This window comes from Cibotium barometz, chromosome 52, assembly GCF_041138505.1.
Source record: "Cibotium barometz isolate CiBa-2024 chromosome 52, ASM4113850v1, whole genome shotgun sequence".
Lineage (NCBI taxonomy): Eukaryota > Viridiplantae > Streptophyta > Polypodiopsida > Cyatheales > Cibotiaceae > Cibotium > Cibotium barometz.
This window is the reverse complement of record NC_141097.1, coordinates 42,584,579-42,608,552: the sequence shown is the minus strand read 5'-3', so window position 1 is coordinate 42,608,552 and position 23,974 is coordinate 42,584,579. Positions and strand designations below refer to the sequence as shown.

General features: G+C 45.9%; 1 protein-coding gene across 16 annotated transcripts in view; it reads left to right on the top strand.

Moving 5' to 3' along the window:
• LOC147609142 (callose synthase 5-like) overlaps window positions 1-23,974 on the top strand; it is a 168,025-nt gene that overhangs the window by 21,338 nt on the left and 122,713 nt on the right. For all 16 annotated transcript variants that reach the window (XR_015264387.1, XM_086788652.1, XM_086788648.1 and 13 more), the window contains 4 exons: window positions 20,318-20,440; window positions 20,573-20,665; window positions 20,738-20,829; window positions 20,973-21,111. Coding sequence is in view for 15 of the 16 variants with exons in the window: in XM_086788652.1 (XP_086644778.1) it covers window positions 20,318-20,440; window positions 20,573-20,665; window positions 20,738-20,829; window positions 20,973-21,111 (447 nt within the window). In the remaining variant the exon portion in view is untranslated. The remainder of the gene's footprint in view (window positions 1-20,317; window positions 20,441-20,572; window positions 20,666-20,737; window positions 20,830-20,972; window positions 21,112-23,974) is intronic.

Below are 23,974 nucleotides of genomic sequence, written 5' to 3'. Positions count from 1 at the left end.
AATCCGGAGTAAAACCTCCTCTTTCTTTCATTCTCAGTGATTTGCATAAAAGGAGTTACCTCGAGCAACACTTTCCAAAACTTGTTGACATACTGTTGCACACTTTCATTATCTCTTTGCTCAAGTCTATCCCACTTTTGGGTAAGAGTTTGCTCCGCATTTGGTGGCAAGAACTGAGCATAAAATCTGTCCTTAAACTCTTTCCAGGTGCAAATGGGGTCTTTGGTGATCTTTTTAGTGATCCACCAATGAGCAGCGGTCCGCTTCAAGAGCATGCTAGTATGGCGTACTTTAGACTTCTCAGTAAAGTCCTCATCGCTAAAAGCAATGTCAAACTGTGCCACAAATGCTAACACTTTGGAAGCATCATGCTCTCCATGAAAAACATCAAACTTAACAGACTTGTCACCTGCTTTAAATTCCTTGAGCTTTCTGGCATACGCCTCGCTCTCCCGATCTCGGCACCCATGGACCGTGGTTCTCCAAAAGCTTTGACTACCCATCACCGAACGGGTGTTAGCGGTAGAGAGAATCCTTTATCAGATTTACAACAAAATCCTTTACTTAAATCTGAATCCACTTACTTGTAGCTCGCTAATGGAAGACGAATACCCGAGGTGTTTGTGTGCAGCTACTAGAGTTGGACACCAGGGCGCAGCAGCCTGTCGAGGAGCAGCAGCAGCCGCCTGTGTAGAAGGTGTCTCCACCTGAAGAGGGGAGGCGCAGAGCCGCCTGTAGCCGCCTATGGAAGGGAGGCGCAACCCCACGCAGCCGCCTATAGAGGGGAGCGCAGCCCCACGCAGCGGCCTATAGAAGAGGGCGCAGCCACCTGGGAGAGGCGCAGCCGCCTGTTGTGGAGGAGATGCCGCCGCCTGCAAGGGAGAAGGAGGTGGCGCAGCCGCCTTTGGAGAGGAGGAGGTGCAGCCGCTAGATGAAGAGCACAGAAGCTGCCTGTGGGGTGGCGCAGCCGCTTGCAGGGTAGAGGGAGCAGTGGCCTGTGGAGTGGAGGGCGCAGCCTGCTGGAGACAAGCGTGGCCTGCTGGAGAGCAAGCGCAGCCGCCTGAGGGGTGCAGAAGCCGCCTGCTATGGCCGCCTGCAGAGGAGAGGGCAGCCCCACGCAGCCTGCAGAGGAGGGTGCAGCCGCCTATGGAAGGGAAGCGCTCCACCCTGCAGAGTGGAGGGGAAACCTGGCTGCAGCCGCCTGCAAGGTAGAGGGAGCAGCCGCCGATGGAAAGGGGTACAGCCCCCTGCTGAAGGGGAGGAGGTGCAGCCTACTGTGGAAAGGTGCAGCCACCTGTGTAGAGAGAGCAGCCCACCAGCGTGGAGCAACCTGAGGAAGGCGGAGAGATGCCCTGTGTGCAGCTGTATGAGAGCTCCTTTGTAGGTGTTGGAGAGGAAGTACACGACTACAGCTGGCCAGCTCCCCAAGCTTCCATGGGGGCCGCCAGTTTCAAGGTGGGGTGTGGGTAGGTGGCCATGCACCCACCCCCACACATAAAGGGTTAAGAGTGGGGTTTCCCTCCTCACCTTGGCCCACACGTGGGTGCCCACTTTTAAATGAATGTGAACTTACAACCTTATAAAATTAAAGGTTAGAAAGAAAGCTATTAAACAAACAAGTGCAATACACTTACCACTTGTTCACACGCAACAAAACTCGTAAGAAGACAGAGCAAACTTCACGACTCACTGGCAGGCGTCCCCGCTCAGTAAGTGGCACGTCAAACAGGCAAACACAAGAATACAAGTTATGCGAAAACAGTTCCAAACATGCAAAACATGAATGCATGTGCAAATAGTATCATGGACATATCTCCCGTTCATGGAACAAGTACAAAACATCTGTCGAGCACAAAAATGGCACGACAGAAAACATAAATCCCGGTCTTCCTATGGAGTGACAGTCCCATAGGTAAGACAGATCCAGGCACGAGCCTCCCTATTATGGAGTGACAGTCCCATAGGCAAGACATGGCACAAATACTGGCTCTTCCATGGCGTGACAATCCCATGGATAGAACACAGTCCAGGTCATACACGGGTGGCACTAGTCTGGCTTCCGTCCATACGACACCATCCTGCTAACACATGGGTGGCACCAGTCTGGCTCCCGTCCATGTTAAGCAAAAATACTGGCCCCTTCACATGAGACACCGGCCTGGCCTCAAGTGAACGAGACAAATCTGGAGATGGACCAAATGGTCGGCCAATTGGTGACAACAGCGTCCCTCCCCAGCTCCCCCCGTCCAGACCTGAGGATCACAGGATTGACCTCCTCTCAGGCTCGGAAATCCCCGAGCAAGTTTCCGTATCGCCTTTCCAAGGCAATGGAATCGGAGTTGGACCGCCAACTCCAAGAATTGTTGCAATCTGGCTTCATCCGCCCCAGCGTGTCGCCATTTGCAGCACCGATCTTATTTTTCAAGAAAAAGGATGGGTCTTCCCGTTTGTGTGTTGATTATTGTGCACTCAACAAGGTGACTATCAAGAGCAGATTCCCGATGCCTCGAATTGACTATATTCTCGAGAGGCTGAATGGAGCAAAGGTGTTCTCGAAACTGGATTTAAAGAGTGGGTACCACCAGGTGCGGATTGTGGAGGGGGACATCCCCAAGACAGCCTTCCGTACGGAACGAGCCCACTATGAATTTGTGGTCATGCCATTTGGCTTGACGAACGCCCCAGCTACATTTAACCGCATGATGATGCGTGTTTCCCGGGATTTGATTGGAAAGTGTGTTCATATTTCTGGACAACATACTAATATTTTCAGCTACGGTTGAGCAGCATGACGTTGATGTGGAGAAAGTCCTTAAGTTGCTGGCATGACGTTGATGTGGAGAAAGTCCTTAAGTTGCTGGAAAGCAACTTAAGGACTTTCTCCACATCAACGTCATGCTGAAAATATTAGTATGTTGTCCAGAAATATTTTCAGCTAACGGTTGAGCAGCATGACGTTGATGTGGAGAAAGTCCTTAACTTAAGGACTTTCTCCACATCAACGTCATGCTGAAAATATTAGTATGTTGTCCAGAAATATTTTCAGCTACGGTTGAGCAGCATTGACGTAGAGCTCGTTGGCTGGAAAGCAACGAGCTCTACGTCAATGAAAAGAAGTCGGAATTTTATCTGTTCTAGGTGCATTACTTGGGATATATTATTAGTGCTGAAGGCATTCGACTTGATCCGGCTAAAGTGGCTGAGATTGTCAACTGGGAAGTACCTCAGACAGCCTATGACATTAGATCTTTTGTGGGTATATGCCAGGCATACTCCACTCACATCGACAAGTTTTCAAACCTCTCGGCAGATCTTACCGATCTGCTAAAGGGAGTGAAGACAAGAAGGCAAAAGATTCGAATGACTCCACGAGCGTTGGAGACATTCCAGAACTTCAAGGTGGCTTTGTCAGAAGCACCTTGTTTAGCACTTGCCTCGTGGGACGACCCATTTCAGGTGATCACCGATGCGAGTAACATCGCAATTGGAGGTGTTTTACAACAGAACGGTCATCCAGTAGCTTACATGTCTCGTAAGTTACTGCCCGCCGAGAAGAACTACTTAGTTTATGATCGTGAACTCCTAGCAGTGATACAGGCCTTGAAACATTAGAAACATTTCTTGTATGGCAGTGACTTCGAGGTTCGCACTGACCATCAGGCATTACGCTTGATTCAGACAATGCCAAGTGCACAGTGGAGTGATCGACAACACCACTAGAGTCAGATATTCCAACAGTTTGGTGGTATGATTGAGTACCTTCCAAGAAAGGCCAATCCAGTGGCCGACGCTTTGAGCAGGAAGGGACAAGTGTCTACGATTCAGACCACTAGACTTGATCTTGTTGGTACAAGACTAGAGGACATGAAGCACACGTACGCGGATTTCGAGGAATTCGGTACACAGTGGGAACAGGCATTGGATGCCACAGACCATGCCATTTTCTGATACGTGATGGTTGGCTTTTCTACAAAGGCCGACTGTGTGTCATGAAGTCGTTCAGGGCAGCTCTTCTCCATGACGCCCATGACGCCATTACAGGTGGTCATAGGGGCATGAATTCGACTCTGGAGAAATTGGAACGGCAATACTATTGGCCAAAGATGAGGCGTGATGTGTTTACATAGGTACAACGCTGTGACATTTGTCAAAAGGTGAAAGCTCCTCGTGGAAAGAAGATAGGGTTGTTACAGCCCTTGCCGATTTCTGAGGGTCCTTTCCAAGACATTTTGATGGACTTTGTCACAAATCTGCCTCCCAGTCCGAGTAAGCGTAATATGCAGTGCTTAACTATTATTGATAGATTTAGCAAATTTGTTATGCTTATTCCTTGTAGGGCCAATGTGACCGCCGAAGATGTTGCCCAGTTGTTCATTCGACATTGGTACCCGATTGGCGGGATTCCTAGGACCATAGTGTCAGACCGAGATGCCAAGTTTACCAGTCATTTTTGGAGGGCATTGTTTGATAATTTTGGTACTAAGTTGAATTTTTCCAGTGCATTCCACCCACATACGGACGGCCAGACAGAGATATACAACCAGTTGGCCTTTGATGTGCTGCTGAAGTGTTATGTCCACGATCAGCAAGGTAAGTGGGAATCGTATTTGCCTTTAGTTCAAGCTGTTTTGAATGACTCTTTTTCTTCAGCTATTGGTAGGGCTCCATATGAGGCAGCGTTTGGAAGACCTTTCCAGTCGTTGTTAACCAGGATTTCGTCTTCAGTACCGGAGGTGAACAGAGTGACGGAGTCTTACCAGGAGATCTTAGAGTCAGTAAAAGACAGATTGGCTAAAGTGCAAGAGGCCTACACTCGACAGGCCAATAAAGACCGAAGGGATATGAAGTTTTCGGAAGGGGATTGGGTTTATCTTCGGATTATGAAGCAAAGATTGAAGCAGGTGGGCAAGCGATGCCCAAAGTTGTCTTTCAGGAGCTTCGGACCTTTTCCCATCAGGAAAAAGATTAATGAGGTGTCTATGCAGTTACCTCCGAGCTGGACTATGCACAATGTATTTCATGTCAGTTGGTTAAAGCCATATGCAGGTCCAACTCCTTCAGAGGTCAAAGACGAAGCAGAATCAGACATTGTGGATGAAGCAGAAGTTATGGTTCCAGAACAGATCCTTCTGTACCGTTTCAAGCATGGCTCGGGCCGAAGACTACGACAGTTCCTCACGAAGTTTCAGGACCGAGGAACCCATGAAGTGCTTTGGCTCGACAAAGAGTTTTTCGAAGACTATCCGGCGTTATTGACGGATTATTTGGAGGCTATGCAGCTTCCGTCAAGTTAAGCAGAAGGGGATGTCATGTGCATCCCGCACTTGGATGCCACGTAGACATTTCTGCACAGAAGGTGCAGGACCTGGGATGGTGAACTGGTCCCATGTGAGCCCAGTCAGGGACGAGTCAGCCAGGGATCCATCTCAGATGTTTGAGGTCAGGTGTGCATTATCCTGCACAGGAGTCTAAGGTCAGGTGTGCACTGTCCAGCACATGAAACAGTGCCAGTCCGTGCTGTGAGTCTCCCTCTAGAATGATGTCAGTGATTTTGTGTATCTGGTATGGTACCGGATGCGAGATCACGAAGTAGTTAGTGTTTAGGACAAGGGGCCAGCCCATAGGGCTACCCCGGATCTTAGTGTGGGCAGGCCAGCCCATAGGGCTACCCCGGATCTTAGTGTGGGCATGGGAATGGTGTGGAACCACCCCCATGAGGGCCAGGAAGGCCCAGGCTGAAACCACCAGCCATGGAGGGGCTGTAGGACAGCCCTAGGGCAAGAATAAGACAAATTCTAGGAATTTACAGCCTTTACATGGCTGTAGGGTAAGTATGGGGCAGCCCATACAGGCTGCCCAGCCCTTGGGATGTGTGCAAAAGGCTTGCCCAGCCATTGGAATGCAGGCGCATCACCTCCCAGCTAGCTAGGAATAAAACGCAGCATTTATAGGATTTATTTTAGCATTTATTGCTGAATTTGCATAAGTCGTGGGACTTTTATGCTGGCCGCCTGGATGTATGCTGGCCGACTGCTCATGAGGAGTAGTATAAAAGGCTTAGCCCCCACAATCCCATTGATTCATCTCATTATTCACCAAGAGCTCAAGCAAATCAAGGGCTAGACAAGCCAAGGGAGTTGCTAAGCAAAGGGGTGGAGAACTGAAGGTCAAGGGCAGGGATTTTCCCAGCCAAGAAAGGTCAAGAATTCTATATTTTCTTTTCAGATTCACATCATTCTAATAAAGCAAATACACCATCCGTGGTGGGGGCCCTACAGAGGGTAATTGGGACCCAATACTGTGTCCTTTCCCTCTCTCCCTTCTCTCTCTATTTTCTGCACATCTCCTTTCAGTTTGTGCGTTAATTTCCGTCGCGAAAAGAGTGCTGAATTCTGAGTATTGAAGTTACCGATTCTTCTCCGAAGCTTCCGCATATTACATCGGATTTCTTGGGATGGTATGAGCATTGACCTTGAATGGATCCAGAAGGTGTTGGATTGGCCAGTTCCTTGGACAATGAGGATTTTTAGGATTCATTGTCTTTCTTAAAAAGTCAGTGAAGGATTATTCAAATTTGGCTGCTCCTTTCACGAACCTTCTTAGAGGACGGGGATGGAAGTCCAGTAGTCCTATTACCTGGAATAAGAGGCTCGACGAGGCTTTTCGGACTCTCAAACTCAAGGTGAAGGAAGCACCTAATTTAGCCTTCCCACATCCTGGCCAACCATTTGTGGTTGAGACTGATGCCAGTGATTATGCAACTGTTAGGGTTGTTGGTAGTCAGTACTTGATCCGGAATGGATTATTATTTCGGGATGATAGTGTCTGTGAACCGGATTGTGTTGAGATTAGAAAAAAGATTCTTTATGAATGTCATGACTCAGGGCTCGTACCACCTGTTAGGGTGGTTGGTAGTCAGTACTTGATCCGGAATGGATTGTTATTTCGGGATGATAGAGTCTGTGTATCGGATTGTGTTGAGATTAGAACTATGTCACAAGGCAACCCATACAATTTGAACAATTGCTTGACAAACTCCTAAGACAAATTAGTTGCTCTAATGGTTGACCTTGTAGGTAAAAACCTTGCCATCTTTAACAATGTGTCTACTACCACCCAGATAGCATCATCAGGGCTCGTACCACCTGTTAGGGTGGTTGGTAGTCAGTACTTGATCCGGAATGGATTATTATTTCGGGATGATAGAGTCTGTGTACCGGATTGTGTTGAGAGTAGAACTATGTCACAAGGCAACCCATACAATCTAAACAATTGCTCGACAAACTCCTAAGCCAAATTAGTTGCTCTAATGGTTGACCTTGTAGGTAAAAACCTTCCCATCTTTATCAATGTGTCTACTACCACCCAGATAGCATCATGCCCTCTGTTGGTTCTGTCATGTGCATCAGCAATGCCATGGACCTGCTCAAGACTAAATCCAGAAGGGGCAAGCAGATAAAGACCAGGAACCAGTAGAAGATGGACATGGAGCAGGACTTGGAGCAAAGCATGGATCAAAAGGCTGTCGGCTGCATGGAGGCTGACATCAGCATGACCAAAGGGCTGTCAGCTCTGCAGGCCAGAGGGTGCTGGCAGCAGGCGCATCCAAGAGAACCAGTCGGCTGTATTTTTATTGAATTTATGAATTAGTAACTGGCCGACCAGCAGTCGGCCAGTTTCCCACATGCTCCAAAGGCCTATATAAAGGCACCTTAGCTCTTTGTTTTAGTGATTCTCTCCCACTAGGGGATTGGATCATAGGAGGTCCCATAGGGGAGAGATTTTAGGGTTAACAACCTTTTTATGAAGGCAGCCCATGGCTGCAAGGATATGTACCTTTTTGTACCATAGTATATACTGAATTTCCAGCACTACTCACTCTCTCTCTCTACTCTCTCTCTACCTGCGTTTTTGCATCAGATGGTGCGTTTTGCATCAGAAGGTTTCCAAGAGTGTTTAGGGCTGAAAGAAGACTACCCAGAGCTTCCGCGCGTTACATTGGTATCAGAGCCTCAGGCTCAGCCAAGCTAAACACTGATTCAGTCCCAGATGATGGTGTACAGGTCCAAGGTACAGGAAAGTACACGGATTCGAAGCCCAAGGCGGGAACACAGATCGGGAAGAACTCCCAGGAGGTTTGTTGGTGGTGTTCCACAGTGCCAGATAGGGATGGCAGTTCCGTGAGCCAGATAGGTTCTAAGGGAACGGTCCCAAGGGAGGTTGATCCTCCAAGGGTGATGTGAGAGTGCCAGACTCAGTTCCAGGAACGAAGACCAAGACGGTGTTCAGAGTCGGGGCCGGAATGGATTGTGGACTAGAGGAAGACTAGATGCATAGATCTTCATCAGAGACAGAGTGGTTTGGAGAACAGATCGGATTTTCAGGGAAAAAGGTTTGCCAGGGATGGATGATGACAGAGGGACTTCGGGACAGGATTGGGATGATGACAGTCATCCAAGAGTAGGTTGGATTCCCGTCATCAAGTTTAGCATAGGGGGATGTCATGTGCATCAGCAATGCCATGGACCTGCTCAAGACTAAATCCAGAAGGGGCAAGCAGATAAAGACCAGGAACCAGTAGAAGATGGACATGGAGCAGGACTTGGAGCAAAGCATGGATCAAAAGGCTGTCGGCTGCATGGAGGCTGACATCAGCATGACCAAAGGGCTGTCAGCTCTGCAGGCCAGAGGGTGCTGGCAGCCGGCGCATCCAAGAGAACCAGTCGGCTGTATTTTTATTGAATTTATGAATTAGTAACTGGCCGACCAGCAGTCGGCCAGTTTCCCACATGCTCCAAAGGCCTATATAAAGGCACCTTAGCTCTTTGTTTTAGTGATTCTCTCCCACTAGGGGATTGGATCATAGGAGGTCCCATAGGGGACAGATTTTAGGGTTAACAACCTTTTTATGAAGGCAGCCCATGGCTGCAAGGATATGTACCTTTTTGTACCATAGTATATACTGAATTTCCAGCACTACTCACTCTCTCTCTCTACTCTCTCTCTACCTGCGTTTTTGCATCAGATGGTGCGTTTTGCATCAGAAGGTTTCCAAGAGTGTTTAGGGCTGAAAGAAGACTAAGATGAAGGCAGAAGTCTAGGACTATGTGGTGAAGTGTCATCAATGTCAGGTGAATAAGACTGAGTGCCTTAGAGGTGGAGGATTGTACATCCTCTAGAGATTCCTTTTGGGAAATCGGTTAAGTATTTCCATGGATTTTATTGTTGGATTGCCATGAACCTGTAACGCGCGGAAGCTTTGGGTAGGTTAGTAAAACGAGCGTTTTACGAAGTTATATGTCCGTTGTATCCAAGATGACATGTTGTGGAGAGTCATGACATTCATAAGTTTTTTGGTCACTTCTAGCTGCTAGTTTTTCAGAAATTGGAGACTTTGCTGAGTGTGGGTTCCTTTGATCATCCTCAGTTCAATAAGCAGACGGAGAAGGTGAACTAGATTTTGGAGGATATGCTTCGTGCATACGTCCCTAGGTGACCATCTGATTGGGGGAGGTGCATGCCAATGGTTGAGTTTGCCTATAATAGTGCTAAGCATTCGGCTACTAGTTACAATCCGTTTATGCGGATGTACGGTTACCAACCTAGATCTCCGGTTACTATATTGGGACTCAAGGGTATAAAGATTGATGCGGCTAGAGATTTCTTAGTGGATAAGAAGGAGATGCTAGTTAGTGCATGGGAATCTATCAGAAGTGCTTGGGATAGAGCATGGTTTTATGCCGATAGGAAGCGTACGCTGAGGGAGTTTTCCGAGGGAATGCTTATATATGTACGGATACCCAAGAGTTCTGAGACGTTGCGGACGAGAAAGGTAGAATTGTCTCCTATTGTAAAAGTTCATCCAGTTTTCCATGTGATAGACTCGAGGAGAAATTGGGAGCTGAGGATAACGTTGTTACCCCTTAGGAGCTTGCAGAGGTTGAGAACTTGTCCTTTGTTACACATGAGCCATAGTTGATACTGGATTTCAGGGAGAGGAAGCTTAGGAATAAGTTGATCCTTGAGTATAAGATTAAGTGGAAAGTCACGGCGGTGGAGGACTGGACTTGGGAGATAGTTGCTAGTTTATAGTGGAGATTCCTTGACTTGTTTCCTAGAGAGGAAAGGTCTTAGGAGGGGAAGTATGTTATGTACCGAACACTAATCCTCTGGATTAGGTCCTAATCTGGTCAGGGAGCTGCGAGATTAGGGGAAGGCCTCAGGTAGGTTACAGGTGGCTAGGGTTCATAATTTTTGATAATCCATGGCTACTAGCTATCTATAGCTAGATTAATATTCATACTGGTAATAGTGAGTGATGGGTCATTGAAATTCATTTAGTCATATTACTTCATTGATGGTCTGTGCCTTGACCAGACTGCTGCCATGGACATGGTTCATAAGTGGACTTGTTGAAGGTCCCTTAAAACAAGCTTTTATGGTATGGGATGCGAGCACGCAAGATCATTGTGTCAAGTGATGGTATCTTTGATGAATATGCATCTCAACCACTTGTCTCATGTACCAGACAGCAACGCAGACAGAAGGGAGAGTAGAGAGAGAGAGATATGGCTGGAAATTCAGTATATTTCATATAGTACAAAAAGGTACTTTTCTACAGCCCTAGGCTGCCTCATACAAAAGGTGAACATCACCAAAATCTGTCCCTAACTTGGACCCAACTCCTAAAGAGTTGAATGAATCCTACAATGAGCAAACTGCTTATTTATAGGCTCATGGACACAATGAGAATTGGCTGACTGCTGGTCGGCCATCAGTCGTGGTATTTATTCCATAAAAATGCAGCGTTTCTGATCTGGTCCAGCCCACCTCTAATCTGGTCCAGCCGACCACTTTTGCAAGTAGCCGACAGCACAACCAAATCCTTCCATGCCCTGCTGCAAAAGTCCACCCTTGACCAAACTGCACCTTGTGCCCCAACTTTTGGTTCTTATACTCTTTTTCTGGCTGCCTCTTCCGGACTAGCATCTAAGAATGTCCATGGCATTTTATGCACATGACATCCCCCTATGCTAAACTTGATGACGGGATTCGAACCTGTTCTTGGATGATTGTCATCATCCCACTCTATTCCCGGAGTCCCTCTGTCATCCATCCAACTCTGGCAACCCTTTTCACTGAAAACCCAGCCCGGTCTCCAAAACCACTCTGACTGTGAATAATATCTCTGCATCTGTTCCCTCCAGTCCCCAATCCATTCCTGCCTTGACTCTGAACACTGTCTTGGTCTTCATTCCTGAGAAATGAGTCTGGCACTCTCACATCACCCCTTGGAGGATAATCCTCCCTTGGGACTGTTGCCTGAGAACCTATATGGCTCACAGGACTGCCATCCCCTCTGGCTTTGTGGAACACCACCAACAAACCTCCTGGGAGCTCTTCCCGATTCTGTGTTCCTTGCCTTGGGCTTTGTATCCGTGTACTTTCCTGTACCATGCGGAAGCTCTGATTGTCTTCTTTCAGCCCTAAACACCACTAGAAACATGCTGATGCAAAACACAGACAGAAGGGAGAGTAGAGAGAGAGAGATATGGCTGGAAATTCAGCATATTTCATATGGTACAAAAAGGTACTTTTCTACAGCCCTAGGCTGCCTCATACAAAAGGTGAACATCACCAAAATCTGTCCCTAACTTGGACCCAACTCCTAAAGAGTTAAATGAATCCTACAATGAGCGCTATGGAGGTGGTAGTGAGACGACCTGTAGGGGCTATTAAAATGACACGTGAGATGGGTGCACAAGGCGGGATCCACGTCAGGAAGAAGGCAGATGGGGGCCAAACCTTTGAAGCCCATCTCTGAGAGCTCTGTGGTACTGAAGAGTGTATGCAGGTGAGGTAGGGTGAAGGGTTAAGGATCTTGAAAATTGACTAGACTTGCAAAGAAGCTGCTCAGAGAATTTAAAGCTCTGATATTATGTAAGCTAACGTACAATGACGGCGTAATTATAGACTCACAAAATGTAGGATCCTTTTCAAAAAACACAGATTAAGCACAATAGAAGACAATGATAGAATATATTGCAATAAGGAGAGATACAAGTATGGTTACGTTCCACACCCGTGCACTTGCACAGAGGAAGCTTAGGTATCCCTAAGGGGGGGTAAACATAGAGTGAACTAATTCACTATTAATGTAATCAAGAAATATGATTAAACCACATCATCATTCACAACACCATGGAAACTGAAAAATAAGAGTAGGAGATAACACACACACACCCACCTGCCCCCCTCACCCTCACCCTCACCCTCACCCTCCCCCCCTCCCCCCCCCCCCCTCCCCTCCTCTTCTTGTTACATGCCAAGTCCCAAGCAAGGTTAACATGTCTAACTTTAGGTTAGGTTAACCGGGGATTTTGGGTTAGGCATCTTATGGGGAGGTTGAGGCATGGGCTATTTATGAGGCACGTGTCCAGTTTTCCATGTGAGTAGACTCAAGGAGAAACTGGGAGCCGAGGATAATGTTGTTACCCCTTACGAGCGGGCAGAGGTTGAGAACTTTTCCTTTGTTCCACAAGAGCCAGAGATTATACTAGATTTCAGGGAGAGGAAGCTTAGGAAAAAGTTGATCCCTGAGTATAAGATTAAGTGGAAAGATAGGGTGGTGGAGGACTAGACTTGAGAGAGTTGCTAGTTTAGAGTGGAGATTCCTTGACTTTGTTTCTTAGAGAGGAAATGTCTTAAGAGGGGAAGTATGTTATGTACTAAACTCTAATCCTTTGGATTAGGGCCTAATCTGGTCAAGGTTGCGGAGCCGTGAGATTAGGGGAAGGCCTCAGGTAGGTTACATGTGGCTAGGCTTCATAATTTTTGATAATCCATGGCTACTAGCTATCTATAGCTGGATTAATATTTATACCGGTAATATTCGCTATATAAGTGACTTATGGGTTATTGAAATTCATTCAGTCATATTACTTCACTGATGTGGTCGGTGCCTTGACCAGACTCCTACCATGGACATGGCGGTTCACAAGCGGTCTTGCTGAACGTCCCTAGGATAGGCTTTGGTGGTATGGGACGCCAGGGCTGACTGGCTTGGCATGTGGGGAGTGGAACCTTAGCCCCCGGCACGGGGGAGATTCTTGATGGGAGGTGAGTTTGCCTTATGTTCTATGGGAGCTTTACAGATGAGGAGGCCCAATCAATTGGGCTATGGAGGTGGTAGTGAGATGACCTGTAAGGGCTATTAAAATGACTGGTGAGATGGGTTCACAAGGTGGATCCATGTTAGGAAGAAGGCGGATGGAGGCCAAACCTTCTAAGCCCACCTCTGAGAGCTCTGCGGTACTGAAGAGTGTATGCAGGCGAGGCAAGGTGAAGGGTTAAGGATCTTGAAAATTGACTAGACTTGCAAAGAAGGTGCTCATATAATTTAAAGTATGATATTATGTAAGCCAACCTACAATGGCGGCGTACTTATAAACTCACAAAATGCAGGATCCTTTTCAAAAAACACAGCTTAAGCACAATAGAAGACAATGACAGAGTATATTGCAATAAGGAGAGATACAAGGATAGCTGCGTTCCACACCCGTGCACTCCCATAGAGGAAGCTTAGGTATGTCTAAGGGGGATAAACATAGAGTGATATTGGCCGTATTTGCGGACATGCAGATTTCACATTGTGAAGTTTTCGTTCGAGTTGCTGCCAGTTGATATTGTGCTTATTCTTTCTATCTTTAGCGGTTCATTTACCCTATCAACTACTTATTTGCTGTACGAATTCTTTCTATTTGCTACTTCCCTTAGTGCTAGGCTTCATTATGGCTGAGTCTACCCTACATCTCCGGAGGTTTGACACAAACTCAATACGAAGGGTTTTGTGTGAATATATGCTCTTATGCGTGTGTGGAGTGCGTGTGTGTGTGTGTGTGGAGTGCGTGTGTGAGAGCATATCTTGATACAGAGTTCTATAGGGGATGTCGTAGTATCTAGTCCATACTATGCATAATGGAGTTGATAGTTATATAGTCTCGTGGGTTGACTACCATGAGTATATAACATGCACGTTCCTAAAAGGTGAATTTGGGCATGTTTGTGGATTCATCTAGGTATATAATTAGGCCGTATTAGCAGACATGCAGATTTCACATTGTGAAGTTTTCGTCCATGTTGCGGCCAATTGATATTTTGCTTATTCTTTCTATCTTTAGCGGTGCATTTGCCCTATCAAGTACTTATTTGCTGTACTAATTCTTTCTATTTGCTACTTCCCTTAGTGCTAGGCTTCATTATGGCTGAGTCTGCCCTACATCTCCGGAGGTTTGACAGAAACTCAGTACGAAGGGTTTTGTGTGAATATATGCTCTTATGTGTGTGTGTGGAGTGCGTGCGTGAGAGCATATCTTGATACAGAGTTCTACACTCACTATTGGGCATTGATGACATTAGTGGGGATGTCGTAGTATCTAGCCATACTATGCATAATGGAGTTGATAGTTATATAGTCTTGTGGGTTGACTACCATGAGTATATAACATGCACATTCCTAAAAGGTGAATTTGGGCATGTTCCTGGATTCATCTAGGTATATATATAGAGTGAACTAATTCACTATTAATGTAATCAAGAAATTTGATTAAACCACATCATCATTCACAACACCACGAAAACTGAAAAATAAGAGTAGGAGATGACCCCCGCCCCTGCCCCCGCGCGCCCGGCCCCCGCCCCCACCTCTCTCTTTCACCTTGATAATATTGTATTTACAAGGAGTTTCTCTAGATACAAGCATTGAGGGCTTCGATAGCCATATTTTCAAGTACACTTAAACAAGAGACTAATTTTCAAGTACACTTCGATAGCCATATTTTCAATACATTTAACAAGAGACTAATTTCGTTTACAAAATCTCACACTAATCTCATACAATACATTGATCCAAACACATCAAGAGTTATAGCTTCACTGAGGTTATAGACATCACACAAGGATGCTACCTCACTTGGCTCACAAGTGGCGCAAATTGTGTGCAGACCATGGCAAACTCATCCACAATTTTTACTGCAGTAAATACAATTTCTATCCATCAAACTCATCACTTTTTGAGCATTCTTATAGACTCTTCTCTCACCCATTTCTCTTTTATAATCATTTTTTTATAAACAACCATTGAACACATAGACCATACATTCATCAAAAGTGCACACTTCTCCTCAATGACACAACGTCCAATGGAGATTACTTTCATTGTGTTTCATAGACATGACACACCACATTGTAAGCTTTGTGGCACTTTGGAAGAAGCATATTTATTTATTTGCTTTCAGTCACATTCATGGTAAAAGGTTTGGGAGAAATTTCTTAAACAAACAAGATATGCTCGTGTAAAGAAGGATAGTATCATCTTACATAAGCAATAACCTAGGAAGCAAGCCTCTAGAATACCAAATTGGGAGACAACGTGTTGTGTTGTGCTTTCATAAGGATCATGAAATGGAAGGGTCAAGGGCTAAAGGTCACAAGTCATTGCGAAAGAGTCAAAGCTCACGGTCCTTATATGTGTAGTTCTTATAAGGGAAAGATTTGTCATTGATAAAGAATTCCTTACTATTGACTATAGAACTGGCTCCTTAATTGCTCTGTTGAGTTCTAGGTTTTCTTCATGCAATATCTCTCCTCCAATACTACTTCCTTTTTGGTGTCCACTATAAACTTTTTGCCTTAGTATGCCTCACTTGATGATGAAAAGTATTTCGAACAACATTTTACCTTCAGTTTGAGTTGTTCCCCACCACCTGCACCACACCCCCCGGCCCTCGAGAAGAGATCCTTCTGTTAGTTACCAAAAAAGAATAGCCACGTGGGCTAAGTACAATATCGACTCTGTAAAGGAAGCAATAATCAAAATGAAAAAAGGGGTGGTGCTCTCTTGCCCAGTCTGGCAGCTCTAGGGGGAGCAGGCTACTTCATACAATGGGGGGAAGGAAACAACCAAACTGGTGGTCTATAATGCTAGGTGGGCTCACCACTACTGATAGTGAGAAACGGGCCGTGCCGCCAAGTTCACAGGAAGGCCTCTCGGTGCCTCTGCATGCGATTAGAGCCACCCTGGTGGAGTTTCCCCCAGTGTCCATGGAGAGAGTGAATGATGTCAATGGACTCCGCTGGTGGAGTAATGGGGGCCCTCGAGGGCCTTGCTACAATGAGCTCGCCAAATATGCCACGTAGCAATACTGTTGTGAATCTCCCATCTCTAGCACGAGCATGGAGGAATTGCAGAGGGGACCGGAACTGGAGCTGTCGAGATCCGATAATGAGCAACTTGTAGTGCCAATACCCCACCATCCTCCTTCTCATATGCCATGGTTGTCTCAGCCTAGGTGGCCCAAGCCACTGTGCCCCAAGTAACTTTGCGGAGGGAGCCCGGTCCTTAGTGAAGATGCAGAGAACCCTTTGCCAAACCTGCTGAGCCTTCGGGAAATCCCAAAGGCAATGAAGCTGGGACTTCTATGGATGGCCACACCTCGATCAGAGTGCAGATTTACCTTCGATGGCCAACCAAGTGCCAACCGCTAAGCTCCAATGGGCTGCCTGCCATAGAAAGAGTATAATCTTCCGTGGCCAAAAATTGTCCCATAGTCTCTTCCAAAAAATTGAAAGAAATTGAGGAGAGAGTCCCTGGGACTGCCAGTGCCTCGTTGCTACTGGGGTGCCCTCAATCTCAGGCATCTGAATCGTACGGCCTAGCCATGCGGTGTACTCAAAGAAGGGGGTTTTGAGAGCCTCCTCTCTGGCAAAGGAATCCTACCATGTCCACTCTCCTTGGTCCCATTGAAGGTTTGTGAGCAGGCGGGCCTCCCATAACCATAGCCGCCAAAAGCCCTCTTTGGCCACCTTGGCCGGTGGAGGGTCGATGTGCCGGCCATGCTCGTGGAAACCAATCACATGTACTCTCTACAAAGTGCATTCGTTGTTATCCTCGGAAGGGGCTCTTCTCTGACAAGTTTGCCATGAGGTCCGATAGAATAAGTGAGGAGGCGTGAACTCTCATCTACACCATGCATTGCTAAAGGTATGTCATGTCTGGTGAACACTCCCAACCATTGTGGTAGAGGGGGGTCCAGGATTGGGGTAAGCCACTTTGGGGGGATGGAAGAACCAAAGTCAAGGCTAAGTCTGTCCCTGCCTCATATCCTAACGAGGCTCCTCGTCTAGACCTCTAGGGGACTAAAAAGTAACTAATCTTCGAGGGACTGCGCTGTCAGAGCTCCCCAAGATACGTGCGAACAAGCATGTAGCACGTGACCACTGGGTAACGAAACCAGAGGGGTTGTCGAAGGCGCCCCTCGATTCAAGCTGGGGAGGATTGCTGGAGGGGTATGGGCTGAGATTCGGGCTAAAAGAAAGGCCTTTCTGGGTTCGCCACCCGGAAGAAGTCCATGAATGATCAACTTGCCCAGCAGAGCTTGACTTTGGAGTCTGAATAGAGGGATCAATGATGCCGAGCCCCCCCTGATAACGAGGCTCAATGCTCACTCTCTAGGCCACCTTGGCCTGTGCAGGACTTCCATCACTACTAGCCCAGAGGAAGTTGCGGATCAACTACTGAACCTGACCAATGCATGCCTAGGAGAAGGCCCAACACGAATTGATGTACCACATGGTGGCGAGAAGAACTTGGTTCGCCACCACAACTCAACCAACTAAGGAAAGCCTGGCTGAAATCCATTATAACAACTTCCTCCGAATGCTGAAAAGAAGAGGGGCTAGCTGCTGCTATGGGGAAATGTCAGTGCCAACTTGGCATCCAAGATAACGAATAGGAGTGCTGCTCGGGATCCACTGAAAAGCCTCAACTGGCCCTCCAAGTCGGGGCGGGCAATGAGCAACCCAAAAACCACACGACTTGTGTCAATTGATCTGTGGCAGATGTGGCAGAAGGTCTTCATTACATCAACGAATCTCTGGAGATTCCCCACATCTCTTGACAACTATGCTGTGCCATCGGCAAACTCTGAGTCAAGCAGCTCCTGTGAACAGATAGGTAAGCGTAGCCCTTGTAAACCGGTTTCTTGGGTAGAGAGGAAACTGCTCATGGCCTCAGCTACAAAGGAAAGGCACGAGAGGGCACTCTTTGTCGGACCGAGTGAGGAAGGGGGAATCTATCTCCTCAGGCCCCTTGGATGAGCACTTGACTGTGAGAGGCAGAGTAAAGTCTAGAAACACCTTGAACCCACTGGACATACATTTTGACCACTACCATAAACATTGCATCCTTAACGGGCTACATAAGGTACACCTCCAAGGCGTGAAGTCATCGATGGTTCCTCTCTAATTGTATGAGGGTTTATTCTCTTAGACATGTGCTCTTGTTCAACCACTTGTGGGGATACCAAGAGATGTGGGATGGCTGCATTTTCTCCATAGGCATCCTCAGTATGAGCCAAGTATGCATGTGCTGCTTCCCTTAGTTGCATGTGCAACTCTTGAGCTGTCATTGCCATGGCATGATCCATAAATGATTAAGCTTTCTTGGCCTTCAAACGATCATGTACCCTATGGTTCAACTTGACAAAGGAAGGCTGAAATTATGGTCCTCAGCCAAAAGACCAGAAATTACAATAAAGAAAAGGGTTGTTTTGCTGAATTTCAGCCATTGGGAGTGTGTAGGAGAGTGAATATGGCTTGGAAACACTCTTGGAAGCTTGGAAAACACTCTAACAAGCTTGGATAGGATTTAGGGAAGGAGAAAGTGCAGAAAATACAGCCATAGAGCCTCTTGAAGGAGGGCGCCGACTCCTAGAGAGGGGAGAAGAGAGAGATGATGAGATGTCCAACCTAGGTGTCAAGTAACACTGTACCACCGCCACGTGAATAAACCCTACAGGAACCATTCCGGAGGATTCGGTGGACTATCCAGAAACGGAGGCACACCACCAACAGATACATGAGAGGTGCATGCACTAGCATTGAAGGCACCACACTGACATTTGAATGGGCATCTACCGTAATACCGCCACACTGGCGTGTCACACCGCCACACTAACACTGGCACACTGGCACATTGTAACACTGCCACATCCCTACACCATAACACCGCCACAATGGATAAACCCTTCAGGAACCATTCCGGAGGATTTGGTGGACTGTCCAGAAACGGAGGCGCACCACCAATGGATATATGAGAGGTGCATGCAGTGGCATTGAAGCCACCGCACTGACACTCCAATAGGCATCTACCAGAGAGAGCAGATTCCACTAAAGGCTGTCACTTTGATGGCGTCTACCAGAGATAGGAGATGCCAATGACTCCACCAACTCTACCCACGTCTTGCAGGAAAGTTTAAATGGTCCCTCAACTCATCTTGGAGGACTTCCTTCTTGCTTCATGCTTCATCCTTCATACTATATCCTATCCTTAACCTTGGGTGCTGCAGTCACTTGTACCTTTGTGTCGTCCTACTCACTGTGACCACTGCTGGGTGTGCATGGTACAGTGAAGGGCATGGAAAAGTGTCTTGGAGTAGTACAAGTGTTGTCCAGTCTTCTTGTCACTCTTCCAATCTTGTTACTCATGTTAATTTCCACCCCATTGTGTCTATCCATACGTGTGCTGCGCTGTGAGCATTGAGGACTCTGGACATACTGTCCAGAGAAGAGCCACCACTTTTGTGCCAGGCAACCAACCTTGCTACAGGCAGCCAGGCAGTATAAAATTGGGAATCAAGAGGGATGTTTAAAATGTATGCACGTGGAGATAGGATATAGGGATGAAAGCCAGGCAGTATAAAATTGGGAATCAAGAGGGATGTTTAAAATGTATGCACGTGGAGATAGGATATAGGGATGAAAGCTGGATGCACAGTTCTCAGATAGGGAAAACCTGGGCATGGTTGGCTGCCAGATCAAGAAAACGGGGGATGATGTAAGGTCTTTGTTAGAGAAGGCCTGCTTAGGGAGAGCAATACATTTGAAGGAGAGGGGGAGGGGGGGGGATAATACTTAATACCCTTGAAATTAAAGGTGCACAGAGGAAAAGGGTTAGCAGTGAGCAGTCAAGGGCTCAAAATTGGGAAACAAAAGGGGTGGTCAAAATTCATGCCCATAGACGGAGGGAATCTGGTTGTACAGTTCTCTGGTTGGAAAGGCACAGGAGGTTTCCAGGTTGCAAAAAGGGCTTGAGGTACTGTAACAGAAGCGCCAGACTGTACTCCTTTCTAGCTACCACCTATAGTTTCACATTTTAAGCTTAATTTTAGTGACTTAGAATTATCAAAGTTAGAAGTTGTAATATAATATATTCAAGTCTTAAATTGTCCCTGTTTTGTTTTGTGAGTGTGCCAAGCAGATACGTGCTGCTGTAGCTGCTCTGAGATATACTCGCTCATTATCATGTCCGTCAACCAGAAAACTGACCAAGCCAGTTATGTCAGACCTCTTGGATTGGCTGCAGGCCATGTTTGGGTTCCAGGTCTTCTCTCTTCTTGACCTTCTCTGGTGTTCATATAAATGCTTATGTTCATGATTCTCTTGTAATATTTCGCTTTGCTCTTTTTTAAGAACTTACATTCGTTTGAGATCAATTTGATATGCTGACATGCAGAAAGATAATGTTGCCAATCAAAGGGAGCACCTTATCTTATTGCTTGCCAACATGCACGTGCGGCTATATCCAAAACCCAGTCTCAACCTTAAGGTATTTTTACATGCCTGTGCTTCTTCCCAACAGGTTTTATTAGATTTCTGATCAAGTCTTAAAATGTTTCAGCTGGATGACCGTGCTGTTGACAAACTTATGGATTCATTATTTGAAAACTACAAAAAGTGGTGTAAATTTCTGGATCGCAAGAGCACTATCTGGTACTCAAAGCTTGGATGCCCCCTATCAAGCAGTAGGATAGTGACTTGCATTCTTTGTTTGGTTCGGAGCTAGGTCAACCTTTGAATAAGTGTGGTCTTTCTTTCTAACATCACATGCTTGCGGTGATTTGTGGAAATTGCAGGCTTTCAACCAGTCAAAATGCTATCCAAGAAGATGTTCAACAGCGCAAATTACTCTACATGGGACTCTACCTTTTAATTTGGGGGGAAGCTGCCAATCTTCGGTTTATGCCTGAATGTCTTTGCTACATTTTCCATAATGTGAGTCAACAGAATCGCTATCTTAGTGGTTTAATGAGGGATTAGCCATGTCTTTTATTTCAAGCTTCATCATAATGTCACCATTTGACCACCCAAATGGTCCTTGTTAGGTATTTGGAGTCTCTGTGTGTGTATCCATCGTATATGTGTACCCCTGTTTGTGTACCCAGTTGTATCTGTGTGTGAACAGTCCTTGTATGTGTGTGTGAACACTCACTTATTTGAGTAAGTGAGTAAGTGTGTGTGAACTTCTTATGGTGTGTGTGAGAGAGGTTGATTTTGCAAACCTGAGTGTGTGACGGTTCTTCTTAGTACCTGCCGTCGTTTCTATTCCTGCTGTGCTTCACGTCCGCTTGTACCTGCCGTCGCTTCAGTATGGTGTGTAATTAGCGTATCAGAGTCGACTATTCTTGCTGGTGTAGCAGAGTCGACTGTACCTGCTGTTGCTTCTGCCCGTCTGCACACCTGTGTAAAACAGACAAATCAACCAATAAAAGATGTCGACGGTTGGACAACACCAAATGCTCGAAAAATAGTGGCCTTGAAATATAAGCCCTTGATTGCGAGGCACTGGGATAAAACATCTATGGCCTCAACCTCGGGCGAATCAACCACATGTACATCCATGAATTGGTTGAATGCGGTGAAGGGAGGAATGGAATACTTGCAACAAATGTATGGAGAGCTGCAGAGAGATTTGGTATTAGTAAATGACTATATTGCATGATGGACACGACACCATGTAAATATGTAACATATAATGTACAAGGTTTCTATGATCCAAATAAATGGAGGTTGCTATGGGATTATTTTGCCTCGGCAAATCCGGATGTGGTTGCTTGCAGGAACATAATCAGCATGCTTTTGCTGGAAAAATAGGCTTTTTTTAAAGATTTTAGTATTTTTTATTCGGGAACTGCTCATTAGTCAGGCACGTAGACCTTTGTAGTCCACACAGAGTCTTAGCGTTCCATCTTTCTTTTTCTGAAGCTCATCAATTGTGCTGCAATGAGCAAATGCATGAATTTGAATGTATATGCACCGACAACGTCAACTAGAAGTGCAAAACTTTGGAGAAGACTGGCTGTCTATCCGTGGTTGACAAATGCATTTATGTTAGGGGACTGCAATAATTCTCCGTCAATGCAAGATAACACATTTGGGAATTCTCACATAATTGCAATAGAAAAAGTGACGTGGAACACCTTTATTAGAGACATTGTAGCAATGGATATATGGAATGTGAATCGTTCGGAGAAAAGAGGATTCACATTTTAGCGTAATGCTAGATCAGAGTATCAAGTGTTGATAGATGCTATATGTTAAATGTGCACAATGGGGATCCTATCATGCAAAGAGGATTACCATTTCTGCCAAGGACATGCAATTAGCTCGGCATATTCAAGGCGAGTGCGATACGATCTAGAGATCTTAGATGTTAACCTGCTTCTTGAAGCAACTCTTTTATTTCAAACCCCTTGTAAATGACTGTGCATAGTCAATAGCTCATACCTATCACATGATGTGTATTGAGGAAAGGTGTACACAATCATTGCATTGCTTAGAGAAGATGCGTGGTATGACTTGGACTCATAGTTTCTCTCGTACATCGTACGACACGGTACAACATGATATCATACGGTTCTGTACTGACCTCCCTCCCTTCCCACACACACTTTTTTCTTTTTCCACTCTTTTGTTTTTGATTATTGTTGTTTCGACCCTTTTCTTTTTTTGAACAATGGCTGTTTATGCTTGCTTTTGGTGTCCTTTTAGGCTCAGTAGCCAAAGATATGTGGATGTTGACTTTTGGTTTGGATGCAAACGATCGGTTCTCTCTGTCGTTGTGATCACTACTCCGTATTCGGAAGGTTGTGGTGAGGCACCTTCCTTAGTTAGGGCAACAAGAAGCAATGGGTTCTCCTCAACTACCTCCCTCTCTGTGTGTCTTTGCAGAGCGTCTTCCAACAATATTGGGCCTTGGCCCTTGGCCTTGGGTGGCTGCCTTGGACTATTTGGCCTCCCTTTAAAAAGCTCTCCTCCAACCTTCTCTCCATCACAAGTGCTCAAGCTCTCATAGCTCTAGCCTCTCAAGCTCAAGCTTCCATTGCTCTTAAGCTTTGTAACATCCTCTGAGCTCTCTATCCTTTCAAATTGATAATCCATAAATTTATAAGTGTTTAAAAAAAAAACCATACTTTAACGTATTGTACTCCAAAATTTCAAATGGTACGGTAAATTCCCGTATGATATCGTACCGTACTGTATTGTACGACCATACGCAAACAACTATGCCTGGACTTAGCATGGAGAAATTTTGCAAGAAGGATGCAATCTATCATTATAGAATATGGCAGATGGTATATGGGGCAGCAAAGAGAGCAAATAAACTGATGTAGAGTGGATGTGCAGGCATTGCATGAGGTTGCACAAACAAGGCAATTGAATCAAGAGGAGGAAGAAAAGCTGTTAAATGCATGATACATGATAGATTGTAATAATCAGAGGAGATTGAAAAAATGGCAAATACAAGCGATGCAAAAGCCTTTACTAGATAAAGGCTACTCCTCAAAACAAATTTTCAAAAGCTTGCATGCTAAGAGACAAAAGTTAAGCATACATCGTTTGCTTAAGCCTAATGGTCAGTGGACCAATGATGTAAATGAACTCGAAAGGGAATGCGTGGCACATTTCCAATCTATCTTTGCTACACTAGGGCACTTCTTGTGGGAAGAGTTGAAAGCGAAAGCTAGGATGCTTATAAATGTGACACCAATTCTTAATCAACAAGAAGCTGCACAGATGGAATCCCCTAAGAGGCAAAAGTTAAGCATACATCGTTTGCTTAAGCTTGATGGTTAGT